At 48.2% G+C, this 19,814-nt stretch overlaps 2 protein-coding genes across 14 annotated transcripts in view; one reads left to right on the forward strand and one right to left on the reverse strand.

The window, feature by feature from the left end:
• Nucleotides 1-4,665, forward strand: dync2i2 (dynein 2 intermediate chain 2). Its single transcript, XM_068705732.1, has 9 exons — nt 1-359; nt 778-1,038; nt 1,106-1,215; nt 1,793-1,950; nt 2,770-2,879; nt 3,172-3,342; nt 3,670-3,902; nt 4,010-4,167; nt 4,325-4,665. The coding sequence occupies exons 1-9, from the start codon at nt 282-284 to the stop codon at nt 4,561-4,563; spliced, it is 1,518 nt and encodes a 505-aa protein (XP_068561833.1). The 5' UTR covers nt 1-281; the 3' UTR covers nt 4,564-4,665.
• sptan1 (spectrin alpha, non-erythrocytic 1) overlaps nt 4,660-19,814 on the reverse strand; it is a 26,112-nt gene continuing 10,957 nt past the window's right edge. For 2 of the 13 annotated variants that reach the window (XM_068705717.1, XM_068705719.1), the window contains exons 15-57: nt 19,337-19,518; nt 18,981-19,224; nt 18,699-18,821; nt 18,390-18,607; nt 18,102-18,194; nt 17,827-17,961; nt 17,593-17,741; nt 17,275-17,331; nt 16,129-16,327; nt 15,936-16,040; nt 15,812-15,847; nt 15,685-15,720; nt 15,235-15,282; nt 14,659-14,750; nt 14,389-14,533; nt 14,124-14,305; nt 13,913-14,012; nt 13,614-13,811; nt 13,368-13,514; nt 13,176-13,279; nt 12,692-12,854; nt 12,468-12,482; nt 11,381-11,512; nt 10,821-10,958; nt 10,626-10,730; nt 10,328-10,536; nt 9,879-9,999; nt 9,550-9,671; nt 9,274-9,406; nt 9,090-9,188; nt 8,841-9,000; nt 8,653-8,729; nt 8,355-8,564; nt 7,950-8,246; nt 7,232-7,344; nt 6,891-6,908; nt 6,664-6,726; nt 6,210-6,264; nt 5,805-6,001; nt 5,662-5,715; nt 5,441-5,587; nt 5,190-5,337; nt 4,660-5,105 (exon numbers count right to left, since the gene is read on the reverse strand). In XM_068705717.1, the coding sequence (XP_068561818.1) occupies nt 4,980-5,105; nt 5,190-5,337; nt 5,441-5,587; nt 5,662-5,715; nt 5,805-6,001; nt 6,210-6,264; nt 6,664-6,726; nt 6,891-6,908; nt 7,232-7,344; nt 7,950-8,246; nt 8,355-8,564; nt 8,653-8,729; nt 8,841-9,000; nt 9,090-9,188; nt 9,274-9,406; nt 9,550-9,671; nt 9,879-9,999; nt 10,328-10,536; nt 10,626-10,730; nt 10,821-10,958; nt 11,381-11,512; nt 12,468-12,482; nt 12,692-12,854; nt 13,176-13,279; nt 13,368-13,514; nt 13,614-13,811; nt 13,913-14,012; nt 14,124-14,305; nt 14,389-14,533; nt 14,659-14,750; nt 15,235-15,282; nt 15,685-15,720; nt 15,812-15,847; nt 15,936-16,040; nt 16,129-16,327; nt 17,275-17,331; nt 17,593-17,741; nt 17,827-17,961; nt 18,102-18,194; nt 18,390-18,607; nt 18,699-18,821; nt 18,981-19,224; nt 19,337-19,518 (5,495 nt within the window). In that variant the 3' untranslated portion in view covers nt 4,660-4,979. The remainder of the gene's footprint in view (nt 5,106-5,189; nt 5,338-5,440; nt 5,588-5,661; nt 5,716-5,804; nt 6,002-6,209; nt 6,265-6,663; nt 6,727-6,890; nt 6,909-7,231; nt 7,345-7,949; nt 8,247-8,354; nt 8,565-8,652; nt 8,730-8,840; nt 9,001-9,089; nt 9,189-9,273; nt 9,407-9,549; nt 9,672-9,878; nt 10,000-10,327; nt 10,537-10,625; nt 10,731-10,820; nt 10,959-11,380; nt 11,513-12,467; nt 12,483-12,691; nt 12,855-13,175; nt 13,280-13,367; nt 13,515-13,613; nt 13,812-13,912; nt 14,013-14,123; nt 14,306-14,388; nt 14,534-14,658; nt 14,751-15,234; nt 15,283-15,684; nt 15,721-15,811; nt 15,848-15,935; nt 16,041-16,128; nt 16,328-17,274; nt 17,332-17,592; nt 17,742-17,826; nt 17,962-18,101; nt 18,195-18,389; nt 18,608-18,698; nt 18,822-18,980; nt 19,225-19,336; nt 19,519-19,814) is intronic. The other 11 variants (XM_068705720.1, XM_068705724.1, XM_068705723.1 and 8 more) reach the window with 11 other exon arrangements.

The following is a 19,814-nucleotide window of genomic DNA, read 5'->3' on the forward strand; positions in this document are numbered from 1 at the left end:
TTATCTCCGTAACCAAGGTGACGCTAGCGTTGAGGAAAATGGCCCCAGCGTCGTTAAACGTTCAGGGAAACAGCTAGCCGAGCTAACGTTAGCGGACCCGAGCTAACGTTAGCGGACCCGAGCTAACGTTAGCGGACCCGAGCTAACGTTAGCGGACCCGAGCTAACGTTAGCGGAGTGAAATGAGCCACACGGCTACTATTCTGTCAAACCTGTGTGAATGCAGAGAACGCTATTTGAGCTAGTTAATGTTCACCATTAGCTTGTATTTGAAGCACCAGCATGTTTACTGACGAAGCCCTGGAGCCCGTGAGTGTCCGCTCTCTGTGGAGGAGATCTCAGCAGGCGGCGCAGGAGTCGGTATGTTTGACAGTGAAACGTTCTCTCTGTTCCTATGAATCATATCGTACTTTATATCTGTAGTTACAGAATATTCCATGTATTAAAACACGGTTGCACAGTAGTTAGAATTAGCGGACACATGTCACGTTCAGGTGTTGCTCGGAGATTGAACGACCACAAGGGAACTTGAACACAACATTAAACAACCTACTGCTTTAGACCATTTGAGTATGAGAACACTTGTCATCACAGATTTGTTTAAGGACGTGTTACACAGTTACACTCACCTAAAAACTACAACTTCAGTTTAAGTGGCTTTTCTATACACAATGCATCAATATTGCACTTCCTTTAGTCACAATCATGTTAGAAGTCTCAACTGTGATTGCAGTCACAGTATGATGAAATAGAAGAGCCTTTATTTGCTGGTATTCAGAGAGGCTGTCAGACCAGAGCGGTGCACAGTGCTGAGGCAGAGGTCCAGACCCGGTGGACTACCATCAGCTGTACCCAAACGGACCCACAGTATCAGGCCGGAGAGCAGCTCCTCCAGCGAGACCACGACGAGCTGGAGCCACCCGGCCTCAAGGACTTCCTGCTGCGGGTTGAGGACACGGTCATCAGAGAGCTGGTCAGGAATGACAGGAGTCACGCCTTTGATGAGTTCCAGGTGAACTGGGAAGATCAGAATCAGCTGGTGAGTATCCAAAAGAGAGCCTGAACGTCTGTAGTCGCTCCTGATGAGTTTGTGTTCATGTTTGCAGGTTTCATGCCTCCATTGCCTTCAACATGCCAGCGCACAGGAGAGAGGTCTTCATGTAACCAGTGTGTCCTGGAGTTGTACAGGTTCAGTTATTGCTTGTGCCTACGGTCGGTATGTCAGCGCTTCACCTAATCTATCATCTCTCTCTCTCTCTATTTACACACACACACACACACACACACACACACACACACACACACACACACACACACACACAGTGTATATATACATATGTATATATACATATGTGTATATATATATATATATATATATATATGTGTATATATATATATATATATATATATATGTATATATACATATGTATATATATATATATATATATATATATATATATATATATATATATATATATATATATATATATGTATATATACATATGTATGTATATATATATATATATATATATATATACATATATATATATATATATATATATACATATGTATATATACATATGTATATATATATATATATATATACATATGTATATATACATATGTATATATATATATATATATATACATATATATATATATATATATATATATATACATATGTATATATACATATGTATATATATATATATACATATGTATATATATATATATATATATATATATATACATATATATATGTGTGTGTGTGTGTGTGTGTTTTTGGTGGGCAGGATTGACGATGGCGACTGGAGCACTGAGAGGTCGTGTGTCTGTACGTGGAACCTGGACCGTCGCAGTCTGAATCCCAAACAAGCGGACCTGGTCATCGATGTTCCCACTGCAGTCACCGCTCTGTGCTGTCATCCCAACCAGCCCGCCCTCATCGCAGGTACTGTGCCAGTCTGGACTTTTACATCACAAACTGATTACTGTGACGCAGGTCATCGCAGACACAATTAGCTCAACTAAATGTGAGGTTTCCAACAAAAACATGCTGTTCAGCTGGCGACCTGATCCTCACTAGACTGAGACCAGATGTAAACCTTCTGATAGTCGGATCCTGGCTCTAGATGAATCCAGAGCAGAGCGGTACAAAGCAAGCTGCACTTCATTTATTTCTTCATTAAGCTCCTGTTGGGGTTTTTCTTATTCTTCCAAAAACACCGGGTCCTCGAGTTCCCATAATGCAACTCAAAAGCATCCTGCGTTATTACCTGCTAAATGTATTTAGTTTGTAACGCAGGACAAGTTCAGACGTCAGAGCTGCAGAACACGCTAAACCGTGTTCACACGCCGAGTAGAACAGAACACGCTAAACCGTGTTCACACGCCGAGTAGAACAGAACACGCTAAACCGTGTTCACACGCCGAGTAGAACAGAACACGCTAAACCGTGTTCACACGCCGAGTAGAACTAGTGTTCAGTACACTGATCTTCATGAGAACATCAGTGACCATGCAGACAGCAGAGGAAATGATTGTTGTGTTTCATTCTTTTCACTGAGGAATGTTTGTCTGTGCGATCACACAGTTAACAACTTAGCTTGTGTGTGTGTGTGTGTGTGTGTGTGTGTGTGTGTGTGTGTGTGTGTGTGTGTGTGTGTGTGTGTGTGTGTGTGTGTGTGTGTGTGTGTGTGTGTGTGTGTGTGTGTGTGTGTGTGTGTGTGTGTGTGTGTGCACGCGCACGCGCACACTGTTGTGGCTGCAGGGGGTCTTTACAGTGGAGAGGTGGTGGTCTGGGACACCAGTCGGACTCAGGACCCTGTGCTGGTCCAAACTGGGATGTCAGCAGACGGCCACAGAGAGCCCGTTTATGAGGCGAGTCGACACAATAAGTTTGATTTCTGTTGGAGCTCTCATCCATCAGTGAGGTCCACCACTGGTAGGACTCTGACCATGGACACCATATGAAGGCTCTTTGATGCATCAGCTTCAGTCCAAAACCACTAAGAGAGCCGTACTGTAAACTGATATTTGAATTATAAGTGTGATTGGTGGATAAGAAGGGGTGTGTGTGTGTGTGTGTGTGTGTGTGTGTGTGTGTGTGTGTGTGTGTGTGTGTGTGTGTGTGTGTGTGTGTGTGTGTGTGTGTGTGTGTGTGTGTGTGTAGGTCGCCTGGGTGCCCCTGCAGAAGAAAGGAGAGTTTGGGGTGCTCAGTGCTTGTTCAGGAGGACGGGTGCTGCTGTGGACGGTGGACTCGGACCTGGGCAGCTTAGTCCTGAATGCTGGCTACGCCTTAGTGCGACAGCAGGTTCCCCACAGCAGCAACACCAGCTTCAAGGTGAGGATGAGGATGAATACTGAACCCAAACTGAACCGTTCTGTTAGTGTCACAAACAAACAGTGTGCACTTCCTGAAACCCACCGTACTGCATCACTGCCTCAGGGAGTCCACATTCAATCCTATAGTTCATTCAAGTGGAAAGTTAAAGGATGACGCACACAGGGCACATACAGTATAATGGGATTACTGATTAGGAGGCAGATATAAAGGACCAGAATTAAAGCTCACACAAGCCCTAAGAAAATAACTAAGTACATTTCCAAACTACTGTGTGCTGCAGTGTGGGTAAAGCGTGACAAACATGTAGTTTTGTGTTGCCCATAGGCCCGAGGCAGCAGCACTGTGGGTGTCACCTCCCTGGCTCTGTCCCCCTGGGACCCCGACACCTTCTTGGTGGGCTCTGAGGGCGGCCTGCTGCTCAGATGCTCCTTCTCCTCCCAGACGCCGGCTGCTGCGCCTTCTGAAGGCCACAACATGACACTGAGAGCCCCGGCGGTCTTCCTTTTTCGGCCCCTCAGCGGCCCCGTGCACTCCATCCACTGCTCCCCTTTCCACAGGTCTCAGCTCCACTCATTGAACAAATCATTTCAGAAGTGATCAGCAGGTAGTTCACAGATGCTTCACCGGTGACTTTGTCCTGATGCGGGTCTGCTGTTGTCTGCAGGAACCTGTTTGTGAGTGCCGGGACTGATGGTCTGGCCCACGTCCACTCTCTGCTGCAGGCCAACCCGCTGCTCTCTCTCAGGGTTTCAGACTCCTACGTGTTCCAGGTGCAGTGGTCTCCAACCAGACCACTGGTGTTTGTAGCAGCCACTGGACAAGGTACAGTGAACATTTAGTGTGCTGGATTAACACGTCATTCAGAGCAGGAAGCAGACTGGTTGATGACGTATAATTCCATCACACACTATAGTTCAAAGGTCACTCGTCAGACATTTGTATCCTAGTTGACTTTCTGCACCGCTTGTCTCCGTCTAAGGTGAGGTGCAGATATTCGACCTGGGCCGCCGGTCGCTGAGACCAGCGGCCACCATCGAGCCGGGCGGGGCGGACCGAGCTGCGACCTGTTTGGCCTTCAACAGTCAGAACCCTCACCTCTTGGCATTGGGGAAAACTAATGGGACGGTCTGCATTTGGCAGCTGAGCCACGATTTGACGGAGCAGAGCCCCAGAGAGAGCAGCCAGCTGGAGCAGATCGCCAATCAGGTGGCAGAATGAGACGCGTTGAAGACGGCGGCGTAGCACTAATTTATGTGAACTGTGTTTTGAAAAATAAAAATTTGAATTGTGTAAATGAAATCAAAACAGGAGAGGTTTCCAGTTCTAACCAGTAGCGTTTATTAAAGCACACTGCAGTTGTTAAGGTGTCGTTATCAACATCACTGTTACTATTAGGTTCTTAAATGCATTGAAAGCATGAGCTAAAACAATCACGATCAAATGTAGACAGATCCACTATGATGAGGAGCACAAAGAGTTAAGGGTAGAGCGAGATAAATAGAGTACAGACGTTATTAGTGAGTATTCCTAGTGCCACAATCATGCACTTTTAGCTGCGTGTTGGTGTTGAAGTGTGTGTGTGTGTGTGTGTGTGTGGGGAAACGCGTCCCGATTGGTCCCTGGTGGACGACGGGTCAGTTGACGAAGAGCGAGCGAGTGAATTCAACAAAGTCGAAAGCCGACGGCAGCTCTCGGCCCTTGCCGTCGAGATAGGGCTTCATGTGTGAGAGGCAGTAGTCCGCCTGCTCCTTGCTCAGGTTCTGAAAGAGAGAAGGGGACAGTTAGACCTCCACCAAGACCTGGCCCTCAGGCTGAACCCAGACTGACAAGTGAACACATCGGACCTGGTAGAGCTCTTCTTTAGTGACGTAGGGTTTGTTCTCTGTACTGAGAGCCCGGAAGGCGCTCTCGATCTCCTCACTGGACTTGACGTTCTCCGTCTCGCGGCTGATCATGAACGCCATGTACTCCTGCAACGACACGTTTCCGTCCCTGCAGACAGATCCCTCTCAGTTAGGCAGCGAATGCAACTGTTAAATACCATACCGCCATGCTACAGTCCACATCGATGTAAGTCCCCGGACATGTGACGGACCTGTTTGGATCCACCGTGTCGAGTATGGCCTCAAACTCAGGATCAGGTTCTCCTTCCTCCACCATGGGCAGATCATAGCCGAGCGAGCGCAGACAGGACTTGAACTCTTGGTGGTTCAGACGGCCGGACTTCTCCTTGTCGAAGTGCCTGCAAATGTAGACGTGTGGATGAGGACCAGACACAGAACCATGTCCTGATGGAGTCGGCTCAAAGCCACTTACTTGAACATCATGCTGAACTCCTTCAGGGCCTCCTCTGTCACTCCAGTGGTGTTCCTGAAAGATGAAGAGGGAGGAACTCGAGCTTAAAGCAGCAACGCTTTCCTGTAGCTGCAGTGTAACTGGGACTGAGTGTTGGGGGGTACCTGGCCTGTATCTGCTGCTCCAGGTTGTGCTGCATCCTCATTCCCAGCTGGTCCAGTTGGTCCCACTGTTGGGCCAGGCCCACTGTACTGTGCTCTGTGTACTTGTTGTCCAAGATCAGTGCTTCCTCCATAGCTGCACCCAGGTCTTCAATCTTCTTCAGCTGGCTGCGCATGGCCCGGATCTCCTGGTGCTTACGCTACACACACACACACACACACACACACACACACACACACACACACACACACACACACACACACACACACACACACACACACACACACACACACACACACACACACACACACACACACACACACACACACACACACACACACACAATACCTCCGCTCAGAGTTCAGCTAACAAAGGTCTTGGTCTTCGACTAGCAGAGAGATATTTACCTTAGTGGCCTCCAGCTGGGACTCCAGGGTACCAGATTCTTCCACCATACACGATCTGACAACAGACGCTGGTGTTAGAGGGAGCAGCGCAGTGTGATGGAACCACTGCCCTCACTCTGACACACTGCTTATTAAGAAGACTCCAGAGAAGTGAAGCTGCATTCATGCCAAATATCTACTGGTAACCCAAACCATGCACGGTTAGGGCTACTGCACACACAAGACCGTCTCATTCACAGGGACCCACCAAAAGCTGCTTCTGTATGGTTTAGAATGTGTGTGTATGTACAGTTTCCATCCCTGAAGTACACAAGGTGACACCTAGCCAGTCCACTGTGTACAGTAGAGTGCAGCTGTGAGTCTGACTGCGTGAATGTTAGTACAGCAGGAAGGTGGAGCTCACAGCCCTGACGGCACTGCGTGGGTCAGAAAAAGCGAAAGAAAAGAGGTTGACCTTCCAGAAAGATCATCAGCTACTTGGTACTGATAGACACAGACAACCCGTCGATAGGCTATGCTATTCAAAGAGAGGAGGGGGAAGACCAGAGGTTAAACTTCAGAGAAAAAGAATGGAGCAAAGACACAGCGACTGTTTGCAGACTGACGCTGCAAGATTTACTTTCATCAGCAGTTTTCACACCCAACACTCATAAACACACAGAGAGAAGAGGCGATACTAACCCATCCAGAAGATACGTCCTGATTACGAGAGAGAGAGAGAGAGAGAGAGAGAGAGAGAGAGAGAGAGAGAGAGAGAGAGAGAGAGAGAGAGAGAGAGAGAGAGAGAGAGAACACAGGTTAGCACGAGGCAACAACATGACAAACCAGTGTGAACAGCACTGAACAGGTTTCATGACGAGTTCTAATCTGACGCTCGGTACAAGAGACCAGAGCTGCTGTGTGCCGAGCTTATTCAGAGACAAACGCTGCCCAAAGTTTGAAGGTACTTCCACATACTCAGAGTATGAAATGCAGTAATTCAACAGCAGTGAGTGTGCAGCTGAGACACACTGTCACTGTACCTGGTCTCCTGCAGCCACTGGTGGAAAGCGTTGGCGTGTTGAGCAAACTCTTGACGCAGCTTGTCGTTTTCTTCTTGCCTCCTCTGCTCCTTCTGCAGCTCCAGCTCTCGCTCCTACAACAGAGAGCAGACAGTGAGGTCATCTTCAGCCTCAACTAGAACATGATGACAGCCTACACACAAACATCAGTCATCGTCGTGTCCATTGACTACTAACCATGAAGACGTGGGGCACAATTTACACTTCCTTCAAAAAAATCATTTGATTAAACTAATCCCAACTAAATCAAGCTGTGAAGGGGTCACCAGACCTGACCTCCTGCAATGAGCTGCAGACTGACGTCTGGTATTTACTGGTTCATATACTAAAAAGAAAATAGTGTTCCGTTTGCTCTTTACCCGTATCTTTACATTAAGCTACCGTTATGCGATAACTTGTTTGCCTTCAGGAGGCCCTGTTGAGCATCCTTAAAGCCTCGCTATGACTCCTTTGACTGACGTAACCAATGATGACGATGAACAGATCGGATCCATCCAGTCGGCCCTGAGCCAACATTGCTGTGTGAAGCTACTACTGACACCCAGAACGTTGTGCATGTGCTTCACACTTCACACTGGAGGGAGAATAACAATGTCGCTCGGAGGAGAAGTGAATGAAAACATTAGCAGGTTTATTTGTGAACGTGTGTGAATGCATAAATCATCTTTGATGTAGAGACCTTGATGATCTTCTGCAGGTTTCTCCAGGTCTCCTCCAGGGCCTCCATGGTGAACCAGGTGTAGGGGTTGGACACCACCTGGTAGCTCTTGATCTGCTGGTCCAGCTCGGCCAGCTGGTTGAAGTCGGCCTGAGCGGAGCTCAGCGAGGAGCGGAAGGCCTCGTGGGCTTCACGCAGCGCCCGGATCTCCTCCAGAGAGTTGCACCTAACCGGGTCCGTCAGATCCTCCTCTGCATTCTCAAACCAGCTGTTGAAAGCTGATGCCTTTTTGGCAAACGTTAGGAACAAATCCTCCACCTGTGAAGAAGACATGATCCTTTAAACGAGTCCACTTTACTAACATCAGCGTAGCTTTGGTGAAATGCTTTGACCCCCTTGAGCAGAGGGTGCTCTTCTGGCCTCTACCTTTCTGAAGTGCTCTTGAGCCTCCAGAAGCTTCTTTTTGCGAGAGGCCGAGTTGGACAGCAGCTGGTTCCAGCGCTTAATCAAGGCGGCGTGACGAGCTTCGATGGCTTTCGATTGGACGTGCTTGGCGGCCAGCAGCTGGTCCTTGAGAGCCGTGATGTTGGTGATGCCCTCCTGCTGGAAGGCCTGGAGACCGGCATCAAACGTCTCCTGCAGACGGACGCAGAACAAAGACGTTGTCACCGGAGAGAGTAACACACTACAGAGGTACAAGTAGAACACTGCTGCAGAACAGTACCTGCTTGGTGAGCAGGGTCTGGACAGAGGACAGGTCTCTGCCGTAGTCGTCAGTCTTCAGGCTGTTCTCTTTCTCACCTAAACACACAGGTTCAGAAATGTTAGAGAGAAGTCCAGACTACGCTACGCCTAGTACATCCAGTATGTAGACAACCAGTAGACAGACAGACAGACGTTATGCGTTCGTACCGATCCAGGACTCCACCACGTCGGCCTTCCAGTTGAACTGCAGGAAGGCGGAGTTCTCATCCAGCTTGGCCTTCCTCTGAGCGGCTGCCCTCTCCAGCTCAGACACTTTGCCTCGCAGAGCCGACATCTTGGCACTGATGTTGTCTATGTGATGGTTGTTCTGTTAGAAACACACAAGCGGTCTTGGTAAACGTGCGCGAATGCTTCTTGAACGTAGAGTATTTCCTCTGGATGCTGTGAAGTCAGCACCTTCTTGATGAGGTCCTCTCCGTTAGTGCACACGTCGTTGACTCGGTCCCTGTGAACGGTGAAGTCAGTCTCAAACGCTTCGTGCTTTTTCAGCAAGCCCTGTTGAACAGAGAGGTTTCCTTGACATTCAGCAAACATCATCATCACTTACTGAATGTGTGTAACGGGTGTGTTAGATAAGCACCTGCACAGCAGCCAGTGTGTCTCCGTAGTCCTCGCTCCCCACTAGATTCAACTTCTCATTAATCCATGCCTCTTCCTCTTCCACGTTCGCCACAAACTGCTGGTACTCCAGAGACTCCTCCAGCCTCTGTCCCCTGGGAGAGCACACGCACACACACACACACACACACACACACACACACACACACACACACACACACAGTCAGTCACACACCTATTTCTACGTGTGTGTGTGTGTGTGTGTCCTGCAGGAGGGCGTGTAGCTCAGCAGGCTTACCGAGCTCCAGACAAGTCTTTCAGTTCCTTCCAGTGGTCGACAAACTGAGCCAGCCTCTGCTGGATCTCCTCCTGGCCGATGGTGTTGTCATCGGACAGCTTCTTCCCAGTGTCCAGCACCGACTGAGAGCACAAAGCAAAGGTCTCATCACTGAATACCAAAGCTACACCGTCTTTAGTACACAAAGAATATGGATATGGAAACAGTCAGAATGTGGTGTAAGTCTTTTGAGGGGCGTGAACAGACTGCAGGGCTGCTGTACACGACCTCTGAGGCCTATAGAACCTGTACAGATATCAAGAACGAGGTGGGATGAACAGAGCCGTTACCTGAATGGCCGGCTCGTGGGCTCCCAGCTCGGCCTCCAGCCTCTTGTGTTTCTTCCTCAGATTCTGCACTCCTGTCAAATCACGTCCATAGTCCTCCGAACTGACGAGCAACTTCTTTTCTCTGCGCGGGTCGGGACACAAATGTGAATTCGTCATCGTGCATATTTGCGTTCAAGCTGTGTTTGAGTGACGTTAACGATCGTGTGTCTAGATGTGTTCGTACAGGTCGACACTCTGGAGCTTCTACCGTCACAAGGTCGCCTCCCTCCTCACTCCTTTGTTTAAAAAATCAACACATTGATGTGAACAATAACTGGCTTTGTATATTACTGAATGAATTCACTTCTAGATGTGGCTGTACCCACTAGATGGCGCTCTGACAACATTATGCTTTGTTTTCTCCCTCCTGATCCCTTTGCAGACAACAGATCCCAGGGAGACTCTCTTACTTGATCCAAGACTCTTCATCATCCAGGTCCCTGAAGAACTGATGCAGGCGGTGGGACTCGTTGAGCTTGGCCCGGCGCCCGGCGGCCATGCTCTTGATCTTAGTGAAGCGGCCGTTGACGGCGTCACGCTTGTCCTTCACCTGCGAGGTGTCGAAGGCGTCGCTGCCCATCAGGCTGTCAGCCTGGCCGTTCAGATCCTTCAGGCGATCCTGCAGGGAGGAGGGAGGACGTCTTTTGTGTTCCCTGAGGTACAGCTGACCCACATCAGAGCCATTTGTTATTATAAGCAGCTACAAACCTCATGGGCAGAGATATCGGCCTCCAGCAGCTGGTGTTTCTTCAGCAGGTTGTTCACTGAGGCCAGATCTTTGCCATAATCCTCAGAGGCGAGAAGAGCTTCCACCTGGACAAAGCAAAGTGCAGCAGACTTAATGATCGTCTGTCCGTCGGTGGTCAACGTTGTTCTTCATGTGTCTGGCATGCGGACGCTCACCTCAGAGAGCCAGAAGTCAAAGTCTTTGATGCCGGTGTTGAAATTCTGCTGCTTGTTGGCTTCTTTGAGTTTCTGGCTCTTCTCTGCAGATTTGTTGACGAGGAACTGCCACTGTTCATCCAGAGCGCCGAGGCGCGCCTGAGGAACACAAGTGATGATTAGAGTTATTTCACTTCACTCCTGCAGGTAAGATGGTGTTCTCTCACACGACCTGTGGAAAGCTTTCCATTGACTTTCAACATGTCTTGCTAGCGTTGAATGATTTGATGAAAATATCTAATTGGGACTTTTCTGACCAGTGAAACAGTCAAACTCAACCAGTCACTTGCTACATTCTTAATTATGATATAAAAATGACTAATTGTTAAGTTCTATCTTGTAAGATTGTATCTAAACTGGCACGGTACATTAAGATCCATTAACAGGAAGCAGCCAGAAACATTTAAAATGTAATGTTGACTTGTACTTCTGTTTTGTACTCTCTGCCACTAGTTAACACTATCACAACACTTGGCTGCTGATTTGATATATTTTGCAGTTTGAACATGTAATGAACAAACCTTGACTGCGTCCTCGCTGCCGGCACAGGCTCCTCTCTGGATCAGGGTGTTGCCGGTGTCAATGACCCCTCGAATTCGGTCTGCGTTGGCGTGCAGCTCGGCCTCAAACGCCTGATGTTTCTGATGCTTACTCTGACACACGCACGCACGCACGCACGCACGCACGCACGCACGCACGCACACACACACACACACACACACACACACACACACACACACACACACACACACACACACACACACACACACACACACACACACACACACACACACACACACACACACACACACACACACACACACACACACGTGAGCATCACAAGGTGGACTTATAGAGCACATATTCTCCTTCTACTGAGATTAACACTTATCATCTAGCATTGCCTTCATACTTACATTCTGCACAAGAGCTGGGACAAAACTACGCTTGATTGATAAATCTTTACCTGCAGCATCATGAGGCTGACATTAAGCTCAGCTTCACAACGCTTCTAAAACTAGAGGGTAACAAATACAACAAACGACAACGATCACGACATCCACAGACACACATCAGCAAACAAGTGAAGAACACAAGACGACAGCGGAGAGGACGGCAGTCTGTCTGCAGCAGAGCCACTGTGACAGAGCCACTGCAGGAAGAGTCTCTTCAAAGCTGCTTCATGTTCATGACCTTCAGGAAATACTGTCTTTAATCAAACAAACGGCCAGCTGGGCACAGAGACAACAATTTAGAATTTGTCCGCTTGACACTTTAGTGTCAAACTCTACGCCTGCTGTCAAACATGTGAAGCAAGTTTAAAGACGACCTCCTCAAGAACTGAAAATACAGATGGAAGCCACACCCAACAGCTGTGATGACAAAACAAACCTAGAAATAAAATATGAAAATTAAGACGGAATTGAGCCATTTCTTTTAAATTAAGAAAATAAAAAAAGAAGCTGCCACTGGACAGTGCTGATGATGGACAAACTGAAGATGGACGGAGTGCTTGTTCTACATGGTGTCTAAACACACACAGCAGACATGGACACATGAAGACAACCTGCTCGGCTGTTAGTCAGCTGACACACTACTCAAACTTACCAGCAGCTTGGACAGCTATAAAAAACAAAATAAGACAGTGGGAGAGAAATTCAGTGTCACTTCAGACGGGACACGGGGAGGGATGTGACACGGTTAAGAAGTTAGCTGAGGACACATGTCCTAGAATCAATCACCATGTGTGAAGAAGATCTAAATGTGTTCAAACCACTCTGGAGGGATTCCATGCACTCCTCCAGACTAGCTGGTAGAAGCAGAGTGCGTACCTGGATGTTGGTGGGGTCCTTGTAGGACTCATCGGTCGCAGTCTGCAGCTTCTCGCTGATCCAGGCCTCGATCTCGTCCACATCCCTGCTGAACTGCTGCAGCGTCTGGGATTCACCCAGCTTGGAACGCTTTTCGATCATCTGAGCCTTCAGCCGGCGCCACCTTTCAAAACGTCAAAAGACGGAGTTTAAAACAAAGCTCAAACCCAAGCATGTGCGATCCAACAACTTCTAGAGTAGTTTGTTCATGTCGTGATCATTCTGGGAGTGTGTTAGGAGGGAGGTCTGGAGAGACGGACTGTCAGCGTCGACCACTTTCAGACTGTCTCACTACATTTAGTGACTTTTGGATCTGGTGCTGCTCGCTACGGTCATTGGGACAGAGTTGGCAACACTGGGCTGTTTGGAACCAAGAGGACGATGTTGAAGACAAACAGGCTGAAAGTTGAGTAACGGAACTGATATGTCTCCAAATATTCCCTACCTGTCAAGGACCTCATTGCGGCGGTTGAAGATATCAGGTTTGGCGTAATGATCAGCTCCAATCAGCTGGTCGGCAAAGGACTGCAGAGCAGCAATCTTCTCCTCCTGCAGCCGGGTGACATTTAGTCATTTAGAGACAGCGCTCCCCATCGACCTAACAAGCCCTCCCTGAGGAGCAGAACACCTTACTGACCTGCACGTTAATGGCCTTGTCGAAGTCTTCGTGTTTCTTGATGAGGGCCTCCACACTGTCCAGGGAGTCCCCCTTGTCATCACTAGCGAGGAAGGCTTCACGAGCTGCCATCCAGTTCTCAGCCTGCTCACAGTCCCTGTTGAAGAGCTGCAGAGGGACAAGGACGTCGGTCAGCGGAGGGACAAAGACAGCTGGCGACATTGTTAAGGTTTCTACATGGCCGCGTCACGGCTCAACACTCGGTACCTGGAGCTCCAGGCACTGGTCCAACATCATGCGACGCTGCACCCAGGCCTTCTCGAGGTCGGCGCGCTCGCTGTCTAGTGCCTCCAGTTTCTGCTGGATCTCAGGACTAGCATAGTGGCCTCGCACCAGCAGCTGCTGACCAAACTGTTCAAAGGCCTGGAAGGTACCGGCACGAGCGTCGATCTCTGTGCGGTGTTCCTGGACGACAGAAAAAAGGAAAGACAGGCAGTGTTGAACGGCCACAAACCTGCAGTGACATCTGCAGCGTTGTACTTTAACTGAAGGGAGGCGTTCAGTACCTGGTGTCTTTCCAGAAGGGCCTCGGCTCCCGTCACGTCTTTGGCCAGCTCCTCCGAGGACACCAGCCCTCGTATGCCATTGATCCAGGACATCAGATCTCTGTGCACAGACGAGATGTTGTAACCAAAAAATACCAGACGCATCGACTGCATCTCTTCACTCCAAAAACAAACCGGACCCAGTGTCCTCCACTCGCTGTCCTCTCCTCACCTGAAGTCAGACAGGAAGCGCTGCAGGTCGTGGGAGTTGCCAAGCTTGTCTTTGCGCTGATCGGCTCGTCCCACCAGGCTGCTCCAGGCCGTGTTCAGCTCGGTGCATTTCTCCTGGATATCATCCACTGCCTCTGGGTGGGACTGGATCAGACGCTCCGCTGTCTCCCCAAGAGAGTTCACCTAGGCAGAGGAGTAGGGAACAATGAGTAAAGGACTCAAGGGAAGCAATACAACTCATATAGATGACTAAAAGACAATCGGACCTTATCCCCCAGAGCTGCCAGGTCTCTCTCAAAGCCCTCGTGTTTGCGCTGCAGAGCCTGGACACTGGCCAGGTCGTGACCGTAGTTGTCAGTGTTGAGGGCCTGGTTCTTCTCCTCAATCCACTCCTTAGTTTCATCAGCATCCCTGAGGAGGCACAAACCAACAAATGGTCAAATGTGAAGGGAACGTGTATGTTCCTCTCTCTGTGTGTGTGTGTGTGTGTGTGTGTGTGTGTGGAGGTGATGTCACAGACACCAGCTGGTTTGTACCTGTGGAACCGCTGCACCTCGTGGGCGCTGCCCAGCATGTTGCTCCTGTCTTCAGCCAGCTGCTGCAGGGACCTCCAGCGATTATTCAGCTCCTGCACATAAAACAACTCTGGTAAAACAACACGCTGCGCTCTGCGTTCGCTCAGCCTGTTCCTTCTAGCTTCAGTGTTAAAACGGCACTGATTTACATTCTGAACTGAAGACAGAGACGCACATCGAATCATCAGCATTTAGCTGCATCATCGGATAAACTTGGAGATAATGATTTAAGGTGAGGAACGCTAAATTAAACATCAACTCACATATAACCATGCAAATACGGTGTGTGCTAGAAGTTCTGATTTACAGAGTGTTTGCTGCTCAGACAGGATGGGTGTGAAGAACGTTGCATAACACACGGACAGCAAGAAGAAAATACCAAAAAAAGACGCTAAAGACATGGGATGATGGATGATAACGGGATGCAACAGGAAGAGACAGAACACCAACAAGGAAACCATGATGATGGTTAGCTTTCTGATCACAGGACAGGAGAGGAGAGCTAGGGAAGGAACATCCTAAATGAGGTCATCTTACCTTGATAGTATTAAAGTTAGCCGTTGTTTGAACAGCCAAGCGTACATTCTATAGTCAAAGGTGAACAAAACATGAGGAGGAGAAAAACAGAAAGACACCACACCAGTCAAGAGTGTTCAGTGGTTTGTCTTCGTCTTCTCCCAAGACAAACCAAGACAACAATCAGGACAAAGTAAGCACTGCAACCAGACACCGACTTATGATCAATCAAACCAAATACTTGTAAATGATTGAGACGTATACATTAAAGAAGAGGCTTCCTCATCCATGTCTCATCATGTCTAATGAGGACATGTAACATCACGATGCCAGTCAGATGTCTTTGGTGTGATTGCAGTAGATTCCAGCATCAGACATCAGCACAGTTACAGCATCAGATGAAGACATGAAACAGCTGAACGTTTGAATGTGTTTTCTGGAGACAGATTTGACACGGTAGATGAAGCTTACCTTCCATGGAGAAGCGGTCTTGGAATCGGCTTCATCCTGTTTAATGAAATGTACGCGTCAGACCAGAGTCTTATTTTACTGCTGTGATATTTAAAATGTTTGTTAAAAATCAAGTTTAGGGTCAAACCTTGCCAGGAGCAGAACCGAGCAGCTCCTGCTGCTGCTGCAGACAGAAAACAAACGAGATCATTAACTTACACATAAAACATGGAAGACGGCTCACAAAGTGAAGCCAGGGAAGAGGAACTCACCTGAGCCTGAACCATGGGGGCCTCCTCAGCCATGAGGCCTTCAGACTCCAGCTCAGACGCCACTTTGTTGATGTCCCTCAGACGAGACTCGTTGGCCTTCAGGTCCTGGACCAAACAAAAGAACATCGTGTCACATCTCATGAGACGGGACCGGTACAAACAGAGCGGAGGGTCGACAGAGAGCCGACGTTACCTTCTGGAAGTCGTCAAACTTCTTCTGCAGGACCTCGACCTGCTCCAGGTCAGAGCCCATCTCTTCATTAGTGAGGGCGCTCTCCTTCTCATTGATCCACTGCTGGAGCTCATTGGCCTCGCGGAACAACATGAACTTCTTGCAGCTCTTCTCCAGCATGTCCTTACGTTTCTCTCCCAACTCCAGCAGAGTTCCGTACCTTGAAGAAAGGTGCAGCCACAGAATTCAATCAAATCACTTCATTCGTCTTCAAAAGGTCATCAGCCCTCATTTAAAAACAGGACTTTAAATAATGAACAGACTCAATAAGAGAATCTGCTCATTTGAGGAATTTGTATTTTTTTGATAGTTCTCAAAACATTAAATGACAAAATCAGTCATTGACAGAAAAGTATTTTCATAATTGATAAGCTGTTTAAGTCATTTATCAGGCAAAGATGGAGAACAGTTGCTGGTTCCATCTTTTCCAATGTGTTTCAATATTCTTTGACTGTTCCTCTAACAGAACGAGCAACTTGAAAATATCTTGACTCTGACATGTTATACATAAAATGAGTTTTCAATAAACACTGAGAATAATCTACCAACAGTGAAAACTCTTCAGTAGAAGTCCTAAACTCAGATCATTTGATAATCAAGTTATTGAAATGTTCTACCCAACAGAGTTCATAAAGAGCTTTCATTGCACAGTGGACCGGGTCATTGCTGGTTTTTATTAATTTATTAATCCATCATGTATTTCCTAACATGTGTTTTATAATATTTTTTGTAATCTACTGATTTGAAGTAAACTCAAATTCAAAGTTGGACCAGATAGACTTGGAGCCACTTGGATCAGCAGAACTTCTCTGACTAGAACCTTGAGCAATGAGGTAACCTGTGCAATAATGATGAAGCGTAATATGTGCAGAACACAACGGCTTATGATATGACAAAAAAAAAAAATCTGAAATGAAGATCCAAAGTCAAGCCTGGGATGAGAGGATGAGAAAGCTTCTTCTATCCCGGACTGAACAGAAGAGGAGCGTGACGTAGACACCGTCACACAACATGAGGGGTTGGGGTTGGGAGGGATGTAAAACTGTGATGATGTTTAGTGGCATCACGATCACAACAACACGCAGAGGGACGCTGGTTCCTACTCACAGCTCTTCCACCTGCTTCATGCGTACAGACACGCTGCAGGCCTCCTTGGTGAGAAGCCTGCTCAGAGGCAAGGCGACGCACAACGAGACAAGAGTAAGTGGTTAAACACAGCCAGAGGACAGCAGAGGAGACAAGAGAAAGAAGCCAGGGGCAAGGTCAGTACTGTTACAACCTGAGCAGGAAACAGGATGTGATGAACGTGAAGAACGGTTAAAGAGCAGAGGAAAGACACTGAAGAGGAACCGTTAACGAGTCCAGTGGGAAAGGAGAATTCTGTTAGTAAACTACGTTTTCTAAGGTGATGTGTGGGTTTCTTACTGATTATCAATCTGGTCTTGGCGCAGTGCAATGCTGCCGTGTTCGTCCAGCAGGTTCTCCCTGGACGAGGACTGGGTAGGGTCCAGCTTCTTCACGTAAGCAGCGGGAACAAAGCCCTGGCGGTCGTTCACCTCCACCTTCCACCAATCCTGCAGCGGGGAGGAGAAGGACGTTCACCACACATTGTGATGGAAACGGTCCATGGGGAGTCAGACTGACAGTTCTGATCTGTACCTTGTTGGTGCTGTTGAGCAGGGTGAGGATGTCCCCCTTCTTCATGGTAACCTCACGGGGACTCTTCTCCTGGTAGTCGTACAAGGCCAGGACCAGTTCCTTCCCGGTCTCATCATCCGTCGGTGCCACTTGTTGCTGCTCAGTTAAACACACATTTAGAGTCACTGATTTCCGTTCCGCTTTAACTGAAGAAAGTTTGATTAGCTGACAAAGCGCTGCCATTAAGCTGAGCACATGTGCAATGTTGCAGAGCGAGAAGAGGGAAGACGTTTTACCCTGCAGGACTGGGCCTGTTCCTTTAGAGCATGGATGCTGCTGCCATAGGCGCTCAGGTCAGACATCAGGGCCTCGTGCTTCTTCAGCAAAGCCTGAGGAAGACAAACTATTCAGCACAGCTGCATCTGTCAAAGGCATATCTGTTGATGCCTGTGCAATGACTAACATGAACACAGACGGAGCTTAAGATAGAAACGCTGACATATTAACAAATGATACAGTTTATACTTCATTAGCAAGTAGTTGAAAATGCATCTGTGACATTGACGTGATGGTATTTTGCGTACCTCAGCAGAGTCCTCGTCTTTGCCGTAGTCTGGACTCCCCACGATGGGCTCCTTCTCCCTCATCCACGACTCGGCCTCGTTGGCATCAGCAAAGTACTGCTGGGCTTGCAGAGAGTCCTCCAGATCCTGTCTCCTCTGGGAGGCCTTGGCCTTCAGCGTGTCCCAGCGTCCATGTAGTTCAGCCAGCTTCACTTTCACATCCTCTCCAGCAAAGTGTCCTGGGAACCCCCCAGATGAAAGATCAGCATTTTGAACCTGCTTAAGGTCACTATCAACTCGTAGGACAAACGAGGTGTTTTGAATGAATACCTTCCTCCACCATGGCGTCTCCTTTCTGGGTAACAGCCTTAATGCGAGGCTCATGACCGGTGATCTCAGCCTGCAGCGCCTGGTGCTTCTTCAGCAGGTTTTGGACACCAATCAGGTCTTTGCCTGAGGAAAACATCAAGAGTGACGCTTTGTAAAACTTCACTAATCTGAAACACCTGAGGGTGGTGCTTCAACTGAAACTGAAGCATCCTCCAAGTTCACCGCTTAACTCTGTAAAGTGACCATTTTATAATGCAAGTAACAATAGCTAACGACGTTTACCTCTGTTAGTAGAGGCAGCAATGGGCTCTTTCTCTCGGATCCAGGTCTCCTCGTCCTCCACGTCTCTGAACAGCTGCTGGAGCCGCAGAGAGTCGGAAAGCTTCTGTTTGCGTGCGGCCATGGGCTCCCGCAGAGCTTCATAGCGCCCCACTAAAGCCTCCTGCTTCTTGCGGATGTTGTCGGCGTCAAAGTGTCCCGCCTCTTGGAACTGGCGAGCCTGGATTGTTATGCCGTCGATGCGATCCTGGGAGAGAACAATTCATACGTTAGCGATTGAATTACTGTGAACCACAGAGAAAGACGAGTGTCCGTTCGTATCAGAGACGCCTTCGTAACGTAAGCCTAACATCGGGTACCTGGTGAGCAGCCACGTCGGCCTCCAGCAGTGCGTGTTTCTTCTGCAGGTTCTGGACACTGGTCAGGTCTTTCCCATAATCGTCTGAAGCCAGGTGGCCCTCGACCTCATACAGCCACAGCTCAATGTCCTCCACGTTCCTGTTGAACTGCTGCTGCTGGTTGGCCTCACGGAGCTTGATGCCTAAAGACAAATGGGAGAAATCAAACCTCATCAAGAGCTGTGACACCATCAGTGATGTCAGGATAGACACATTTCATTCCACCGTTCAGAGGAAACATCACCGTCTCATGGTTATTAACCAGCATGTTTCCAACAGGCCTATAGTTAATGAACTAACATGTTTCTCATCATCATCAACTAAGTCATAAAAATACACAGTTACAAATATTAGGAAATTAGTCAGTCAAGTGCTCCACCTACTGGACACATTCAGTACATCGGCACCTAAATGGAAGAAACTGCAAACTGTCCTAAAG

Source organism: Cebidichthys violaceus, unplaced genomic scaffold (assembly GCF_023349555.1).
Source record: "Cebidichthys violaceus isolate CVI_PGR_0920_01 unplaced genomic scaffold, fCebVio1.0.p SCAF_12, whole genome shotgun sequence".
Taxonomy (NCBI): domain Eukaryota; kingdom Metazoa; phylum Chordata; class Actinopteri; order Perciformes; family Stichaeidae; genus Cebidichthys; species Cebidichthys violaceus.

What these genes read in the sequence shown, in the direction of transcription:
- dync2i2 (XM_068705732.1), top strand. Translation starts at nt 282, where the DNA reads ATGTTTACTGACGAAGCCCTGGAGCCCGTGAGTGTCCGCTCTCTGTGG. An exon ending in AGCAGGCGGCGCAGGAGTCG is followed by an intron (nt 360 to 777) that starts GTATGTTTGACA and finishes GCTGGTATTCAG; the next exon opens with AGAGGCTGTCAGACCAGAGC. An exon ending in GGGAAGATCAGAATCAGCTG is followed by an intron (nt 1,039 to 1,105) that starts GTGAGTATCCAA and finishes TCATGTTTGCAG; the next exon opens with GTTTCATGCCTCCATTGCCT.